Genomic DNA, 8,725 nt, shown 5'->3' on the forward strand with positions numbered 1-8,725 from the left:
GTGGGCTTTGGGGCCCCCAGTCGGATTTGCAGGCGCAGAGGGGGGATTAGCTGAGCCGGCCAGACCAGGTCTGGGTCCTGGAGGAGGCACCTGGCCCCCCGGGAAGTTGCTCTTCACCTCTGAGCTGGCACCTTCCCCCACCCGCCCTGGCGGTCGGGGTAGGGTTTGGGCGTGGCCTCGGCCTATTAAAAGCTGGGCTCCATTTTATTACAGCTCCAGGTAGAGCCCGTTAAAATGTAAGTCCCCATTTGTATTCAAAAATTAACTAAACTCTGGATGAACGCGCGCCGTCGCGAAGGGCGGGAGGCGAGCAGACGCGGATGAGACCCCGGGCGCGGCGCTCGGGTGCGGAGGCGTTCAGGAAGTCCTTTACAACTTGCAGTCAAAGAGGTTAATTGAAAAATTTCTTAACGTCATTATGAAAGAACTAGATTAACCCGAGTTAATTCACTTTATTGTTCAAAATAAAGAGGCATAAGCACTGAACTCACTTGCAAATTTGGGGCGTGAATTAGGGGTGAGATGTTGTCTTTACGGGCTGTGCCGGTTTAATTAAGATATGGAAAATTACTTATTGTTCTTCACCACTAAAGTGCTCGGAATTAACAGGCAGACGCCTCGCCCGGGCCTTTCATATCCGTGCCGTGTGTTTGTTTAATACCCACAAGACGCCGTCATTAAATCGCAGGCACGGACCGGGCCCTGGGCACCGGCCGCCCGCAGCCCCGGCAACAGGCGCCCAGGGCGAGGCCGGTGACTTCGGCGGGGGCTCAGGCGAACGTTGAAAACCCCCATGGCCCTCCCTGCCTTCCTCCATGGCAGGGCAGGACGGGGTGGCCTGGGGGGTTACCGGGGCCTCCCGCCCGCAGCGTAACTGCATTTACCGCTTTCTCGGGGGCGCGCTCCGTCCCTCCCGTGGTCACCGCTTTTCTCTCCTTTCAGGAAGTTTTGCTCAAGCGGGCGGCCGACCTGGTGGAGGCCTTATACGGGATGCCCCACAACAACCAGGTAGGCGGAGGCAGAGGACACCCCCTTCCCAGGGGGCCTGGGGCCCGTGGACAGCCGCAGGCCTGGGCACGGCCACTGACCACAGGCGGGCGTGGGGAGGCCTTCCCGGCGTCTGTGCCTCGTGCTAACTGTTCAAGTCGGAGATGGCGGGCCGGGGTCAGGGCCAGAGCAGGACTTGCCACGGCAACGGAAGCACCTGGGCACCCACCCAGTGGGCAGGGGCTGGTGGACTGTCGGTGCTGCCGGGACGCGTGGCACGCGCCGTGGGGGTTGCCCCTGCTCTGCCCCGTGCGCCCTGCGGGGCCTTCGGGCTGCAGGTGTGGAAACAGATGTGCCGTCCCAGGAGCACCCTGAAACCGCCTTCCCAAGGCCCCACTGAGAAAGGCTTTCGCCACAGTCTGCCCCAGGGACGGTGGCCCACCGCCATCATTTTCCCCAGTGAGGGCGGGGGGCGGGGCTGCGCTCCCAGGGGCCTGCCAGCGTCGCACGGACCGGGCGCTGGGGGCGGCCCCCGAGCCTGGCCTCCGGTGACGGCTCCCCTCCCGCCCAGGAGATCATCCTGAAGCGGGCGGCCGACATCGCCGAGGCGTTGTACAGCGTCCCTCGCAACCACAATCAGATCCCCACGCTGGGCAACACCCCCGCGCACACGGGCATGATGGGCGTGAACTCCTTCAGCAGCCAGCTGGCCGTGAACGTGTCCGAGACATCGCAAGCCAACGACCAAGGTAGGTGGGCGCGCAGGGCGGACCCCTTCCCGGACCCTGCTGGGGGCGGTTGAGACTCGGCCACAGCTGGCCTGTCCCCAGTCCCGCGGGGTGTGGGCAGTGCCCGGGCCTCTGCGGCTCTGCCCACAAGTGCCGTGCAGGGAACAGAGGCCCCAGGACCCAGGTAGCAGCCGTGTCAGCTTGCACTCAGGGCATGCTACTTGCTAGAAGTTTCCTTGAGTTCATCTGTAAGCCACTTGGCTTTCCTGACAGTCTGGGGTGAGCCGCAGGGTAGCTGGGACGGGTCAGTCGGTGGGGCCCTCCTTGGATATGCTGCGTGGGCGGGATTTGGTTTCTGGGTCTGTAATGCACAAACGTAAAGAAGTGCCCCCATCCCGGGCCGGGGCAGCGGGGTGCGGCCCCTGCTGTCGGAGCCGGCTCTTCAGGCCCACCTCCGGCCCCCTCTCACACATCCTGCAGGCAGTCGCCCCAGAGGCAGCTCAGCTGTGCTGCGGGGCTTCTGCGCACCCCGTGGCGGGAGGGAGCCCTTTCCCGGCCCCTCCCCACACTCACAGAAGCCGCAGCTGGAAAAGTGACCCCCCAAGTGACCCCCCACAGCCTTTGATGGGGCGTATGGCCACAGACAAGCGCTCCTTGTCAGCCCTGGCATTTGAGGGTCTGCGGAGGCGCGGGTTCGCCTGGTGGGGCCCGACCAGGAGTCTGAGCTGTGGGTAATGGCTCCTAGCGAGACCCGAACGCGGCTGGCGGGTAGATCGCAGCGTGCTTCAGGCCGTCCGGGCCACAGGGACAGGCCGGGCCTGGCGGCCACACGCGCAGGCCGGGGTCGGCGCGACAAGGCTGTCGGAGCCGCTAGGGGTGCAGGGCACAAGCACCGCAGGCGGTCGATGAGAAATGTTTACTATATGATACAGATTTGTGGGGAACACCCCCCCCCAAGTGTCTCTCCCTGATAATGATGTTATTTTTGGCCGGGGGGGGCGGGGGGGATTTTAACAGTCGGCTACAGTCGCAATACAAGCAGCGTGTCCCCGCGAGGCTACGTCCCCAGCAGTACTCCCCAGCAGTCCAATTACAACACAGTGAGCACTAGCATGAATGGATATGGAAGTGGCGCCATGGCCAATCTAGGGGTCCCTGGCTCGCCTGGATTTCTTAATGGCTCCTCCGCTAACTCTCCCTACGGCAGTAAGTGTCTGTTTTTGTCACACGTCATCGCCCAGATTCATTTTCACTCGAAAGTCAAATGTGTGCGTTGCTTGGATGTTCTGTGATGTGAGCTACTGGACACGAGGAAGGGTGGCTGTGGAGGCTGGGCGCCCCCCTGGCGACAGGAAATTGGCCTCAATCGGGCCCCATGCGTCCGCATTGGAAACCCAAACCCAAACCCAAACCCACTCGGAATGACACGGGGCCGCCCAATTGGAACCGAGTCTGACACGGCGCTCGCCTGTTGTCCAGAGAGGGGCCACGCGGACACCGGCACGCCGTGCCGGCCCCGCTGTCCCCGGCGGCCCGCGAGTCTGTGTGTCGTGTCCGCGCGGCGCCGCGCGTCCTGACCGTGTTTGCTTTGTTGCAGTAGTGCCGTCCAGCCCCACCATGGCAGCCTCTTCGGTCACCCTCCCTTCAAACTGTAGCAGTGCCCACGGCATTTTCTCATTCTCACCTGCCAATGTCATCTCCGCAGTGAAACAAAAGAGCGCCTTCGCGCCCGTGGTCCGGCCCCAAGCCTCTCCTCCTCCCTCCTGCACCAGCGCCAACGGGAACGGGCTCCAAGGTGAGGGCGGGGCGCGCCTGGGCCGGGCGGGGCGGGCTGTCCCCACGGCCTCCCGAGGGCAGGCTGGGCACGAGGCCCGGGTGGAGCCCGGCGCTGGGGGTGGCCCTGGCGGCAGGAGCTCCGGCTCTTCCTTCGGCACGTTCTCGGAGTCCTTGCAGCGCCCCCCGCCGTTGCATGCTCCCTAAGGTCCCCCTGGAGGCGCCCCTACCCCAGCCCCGTACTCAGAGATGACACCCAGGTTCCGTAGCCTCCCGACACAGCCTGTGTCCTCCTGGTGCAGCTCAGGGAAGGGAGCCCCGCGGGGAGGCGGGGCCGCGGGCCCTGGAGCAGGCCTGCGTTCCGTCCTTTCTGTGCACAGGCCTTCAGGGCCGCGGCTGCCAGAGCCTGCGCAGGCCCCTCGGGGAGCTCCCGCGGCCACAGCCTCCTTATTCAGAGGCGGCGGAGTAGCCCCAGGGCCCGGTGGAGGGTCAGCGTGCCACCTGCAGAGCCCATCTCACAGGCCAGAGCCCCACCCGGCCGGGCCGTCCTTGCAGAGGGCAGTGGGCCTGGGCCGTGCCAGGCGGAGCTGGTTCCTCAGGGTCTCCTCCAAAGACTCAAGGAGAAGGGCTGGCCCCGAGGGCAGAGGGAGGCGCCGCCCGGACACAGCTGCTCACAGCTGGGACACGCTAAGCAGGCCCCCAGCGCCCGCCTAGGGCTGGGTCCCCGGGCAGCGGCCTGTGCCGCGTGTGGCAGGCGGGGCCACGTGGGCGCCCGCTCGCCCGTGGCTCTGGGGTGCCCTGAGGCCCCAGGCGCTGAGCTTCAGGGCCATCCTCTGGCCTCTTTCAGACACCTTTGGTCTCTGCTCCTCCCGGTGAAATCAAACCCAGTAACTCCTTTAGACACACGAACCCCTCCCACCAGTATTCACTGAGCGCCTACTGTGTGCCAGGCTCTCTGCTGGGTGCTGAGGACGTCCCCGTGGAGAAGACTAACTGGCCCTTTTGTGAAGTCGGTGGCATATTTCACTTTGATGAACTAATGCTCAAAAAAGGACCTGGAAAGGTATCAGTGATTTGAAATAATTGTCTTCACAACACCTGTCAGTGCGGGAGAGGGACGCCCGGGCCCCAGCGCCGCTCGCCCGGCCGGGGCCTCGGCCTGCCGCCGCCCACGGGGCTGGGCCCCTGGAAAGGGGGTGTCCCGTGAGCCCTGTGCACACACACACGGGGCTTCCGAACCATAAAGTTGTAACGGTGAGTCGGAGATAAATTAATATTGTTGGAATTAATGAGCTGGGAAATTGAAGCTCGCGTCACTACATGAACAAACGTATTAATATGTGATACATAAATTAATGAGAACCATCGTTCTGACAAAAATTAAACAACACGAAAGTTAAAAGATTCCAAATGACGTTCGTGCCAGGAGTCCACCGGAAGGCGCCGGCTGCCCTGGGCCTTTCTGCGCCGTTTTCTCTCTCGTTCCGAGAGGAGAGAGAGGGACTCCCCGAGGCCAGGCTGGGACGTGCGTCTCTCCGGGGCCCTTGGCCGTGCAGTGGCTTTCATGTTGGGGGCCCACGACTCACCATTACGATGCCCAGCAGTCAGCAGAGGGGAAACTGAGGCGTGCCCAGGCTTCACCTCGGGAGAGAGAGCAGGCTGGTCCATTCTGTCCACAGAGGCAGCCTCTGGGGAGTCTGGGCCTCCATCTGCTACACACAAGCCACTGTGGTGTGTATAGCACAGCCTTCCCACACGGAAAGGCCAGGGACCCCCCCCCCCCCCCCCCCGCTTCCACAGGAGCGCGTGAGCAGGGTCTGTCCCGATGTGCACCCCAGCCCCTGAAGTAGGTCCCCCCACACCTTAACCAAGCCCAGGGCTGGTTAATGGAGAGTTATGCAGACCCAAGGTCTCTGAGGAGTAAAGCAGAGAGGAGGCCGGCCCCGCCCACACACCGCCCGCCCGCCCCGCCCCGGTAACCCTCTCCTCCCTCTCTTGCAGCTATGTCTGGGCTGGTAGTCCCGCCGATGTGAGGGACCTCTGTTTACCTTCCGCAGCACCCAGCATCCCAGGACGGACTTCAGGGGACACGTTTAGCGTATTGAGACATGCTGGCGGAGACGGTATCTTCAAATACGTCGGCAGCAGTCGAAATGCTACAAGAGACGTTGTTTAAAGATTTTATTTAAAACTATCAAGAACCGACATGCAAACAGCCTACTTCTTCATGAACAATTCCATTTTGCTGACTGAACTTTTCTCACATTTTCACACTTCTCGGTCCCGGAGAACAAGGACAAAGCGACGCCTATTTTGTATAGAGTTTCCGACTCCGTCTTGGCTGTGTCTAGTACTTGCTATGTGTTGGGAGAAACTTTGTGAATGCACCGTTTTGATGCTCATGAAACACTGATGAAAAATGCCTGCGGACATTTTTCTGTCCTCATCCTTAGATTCACAATGGTTGTGTATCTCTATAATGTGAAATATTTTTTTGTGGTGAACCGAGGGGGCCAAGGAGGTGTGAGCCATCGACCTGGAAGAGAGGATGACTATATGATTCGAATTGGGGGTGGCAGGGAGGGAGGGAGGGCTTACCATTGCTTACCTTCATCTTAATGAAATGAAACTTTGTAACTTATTGTAGTTAGAAATTGTAACTTTGATATTGAATTCTCTTGCCTTCAACAAGCACACTGACAGAGGAAAATGCTACTGTCTGTTGGTTACAATATTCCCCCACTGCTAGAGCTTCCTGTTAAGCAAGCGTGATCTGCGACATTTTTCCACTTTTGCTAGTACTGTATACGATTGCATTCTTAGGCTACTGTGAGGTCCCTGTTTCTTGTACCAGAAATTGTCCTTTTGACTTCTAGATCCTTCTCCCCTAATGTGTTTTGTATGTGGTTATAAAATTGTAGACTTTTGTGATTTTGCCAAAGTTGTAGCTAAATATTTATACACTTGTCTTGAATTTTTTTCAGATCCACTTAACTATTTAGAGAGGGGAAAAAAAAAACACACAAAAAACCCCGCCAAGTTTTATTCCTTATGTATCCTATAAGGAGTAAAATGGTCTCATCCAACACTTTTCCATGAACACTTGCAGTTGCTAAGGGACTTTATTTTGTAACATATCAATTATAAATATTGTATTTATCGTTGAAATTTTGTACATTGCTTTCCCCGCCATCTTTTTTCCTTTTTTCTCGTCCGCGTCGATTCTGGGTCATGGCCCAGTGTTTGCGACGCTGGGAACAGCATGAAGCCAAGACCGTCTCTCTCGTCTGTTTCGTTAAAATGCATCAGTGTCCTTGCGTTTCATTTGTACTTAAAAAATAATTTGCTATTATTTAGACTTTCCATCCTTTTTTTTTTTTTATTTTGAGGAAAAGTCAAATTCATTGTTTATTTTTATATTATTTTTAAGTTATCTGAACAAATACTTTTGAGAAAAAAAAAAAGTCTGTTGTATAGTCAAAACACAACGGTGCCACCGGCTGTGACTGGTCCTAGTAGAGTCTGTGCATGTGGAACGGCCGTGCAGAGGGGACACCGAATGGGGCTGTGTCCTTATTTTATTATTATTATTTTTTTTTGGTAGAATGTAAAAAGTCATTTTAGCTGCCACCCATGACTTTTGCCACATAGCTGAACTGTGTTTACTGGAAAAATTCAGAGGCCTAAAGTTTAAAATAAAATTTACTTCTGATGTTTTAATTAAAATGTCTGCCACATGAACTTCTCTGATGCCTTAAAAGTGGACTTCTTTAAAGATCCTTTGTGCTGTTTTACCGCAGGCGTACACCACAACTGTCAGCCCGGTCTCATTTGGAAACGTACAGTGTAACACACACACACACACACACACACACACACACTCAAGCACAAACCTGGTGCCTGCCGGGTCCCTCGCTGCATCCGATTCTGCTGCCTCCTGCCGCCCCCCACGCTCACCTCGGGTCCCAGAGGTTCGGGGGGGACGCACAATGGCCCGTTTCCTTTTGGAACAATATTTCCGGTGTGGTCAGGCCCTGCAGCACTGTCTGTCCTTTTTAAACTGGAATGACCTTCCCATCCTGCGCCCGTGAGTGCCAAACCCGCGGCGAGACCCGACGGGTCCGCGGTTCCTCCCCGTTGCGCTCAGCACCTGCAGGCAGAGCGGCAGACGTTTTGCAAACTGCAGCAGGAATCAAATTTAACACAGAAAGGAGGGGCTTTTTTAAAAAACTACGACAAAAAGCAAAACAACGCACAACTTAGGAAAGTGTTCATTCGCGGGACGAAGTAAACAAAGTCCCCAGCCGTCGGCGGGTCCCCCGGGGGCCCTGTGACGGCGGACAAGGCTTGGCTACGTGGAGGAGCCTAGGAAGTGACTTTGGAAATAAACCGCCTCCGTTTTCTTTGGTTTCAGTCGGGGTTCGGTCTGAACACGAGCCCCCGTCAGAGCGTCTGCCAGTGCCCTCGCCCCCGCGCTCGGGGTGTGTTTTAGGTTCATTCGCCAGCAGCGACGCCCTCATCGCTTTCCTGTCTCCAATCCGAGCGCTTCATTCCATGGTAGATGTTGCTGTTAGAGACCCTACAACGAGATTGTTTTATCTGTACATTTTTTCAGATATTTAACTGTATAAAAATGTTCATTTTACACAATATTTAATTAAAGTATTTCTCGTCTGTGAACTTCACTTTGGGTAATTTTTATGTTTTGGTTATTGAGACGCCCACCTGGATGCACACGCGCGAGTGACCCTGGGGGTGTCGTCTGCGTACCCGGGGGTCCTGAGCGTTGTCTCGGCCGACTCAGCGGGTTCATGGAAGAACCTTCTGCAGAGGGACCCCGCCTGCGGAGAGGCTGTGAGTGACTCAGGTGGTTCTGGTCCCACCTGTATGTTTCACGCGCACATGTCTGCAGGTGCCGGTCAGACTCGGGCCAGTGGCACTGAGGGACACGCACCATGGCCAGGCTCACGGGGGCGTGGTCACCGCTCGCCGGCCCCTCTGCTTCTGAACCGCAGGGTTTGGCCGGCAGAGCAAATGCTCCTTGCATCCCCGTCACGTGCTCCGCTGGGCAAGGATCGGCTTTAGGAGGGGGCAGGGAGTGGGGCGCAGGGCGGGCGGACAGCAGGGCGCCAGATACAGGTGCCAGCCGAGGTCTGACCTGAGGGTATGGTGCCACCGCCGACTCCATGGCCATGACAGGCCCGGCCCCTGTGGGCTGTAAGGAGAGCTGCTGAGGT

General features: G+C 57.6%; 1 protein-coding gene across 11 annotated transcripts in view; it reads left to right on the top strand.

The window, feature by feature from the left end:
- Window positions 1–5,543, top strand: part of EBF3 (EBF transcription factor 3) — a 115,006-nt gene extending 109,463 nt beyond the window's left edge. For 2 of the 11 annotated variants that reach the window (XM_028132073.2, XM_028132075.2), the window contains exons 12-17: window positions 943–1,008; window positions 1,559–1,736; window positions 2,733–2,921; window positions 3,313–3,510; window positions 4,439–4,551; window positions 5,490–5,543. In XM_028132073.2, the coding sequence (XP_027987874.1) occupies window positions 943–1,008; window positions 1,559–1,736; window positions 2,733–2,921; window positions 3,313–3,510; window positions 4,439–4,551; window positions 5,490–5,507 (762 nt within the window). In that variant the 3' untranslated portion in view covers window positions 5,508–5,543. The remainder of the gene's footprint in view (window positions 1–942; window positions 1,009–1,558; window positions 1,737–2,732; window positions 2,922–3,312; window positions 3,511–4,438; window positions 4,552–5,489) is intronic. The other 9 variants (XM_028132076.2, XM_054728928.1, XM_008156131.3 and 6 more) reach the window with 5 other exon arrangements.
- Window positions 5,544–8,725: the final 3,182 nt, after the last annotated feature.

Source organism: Eptesicus fuscus, chromosome 17 (genome assembly GCF_027574615.1).
Source record: "Eptesicus fuscus isolate TK198812 chromosome 17, DD_ASM_mEF_20220401, whole genome shotgun sequence".
Lineage (NCBI taxonomy): Eukaryota > Metazoa > Chordata > Mammalia > Chiroptera > Vespertilionidae > Eptesicus > Eptesicus fuscus.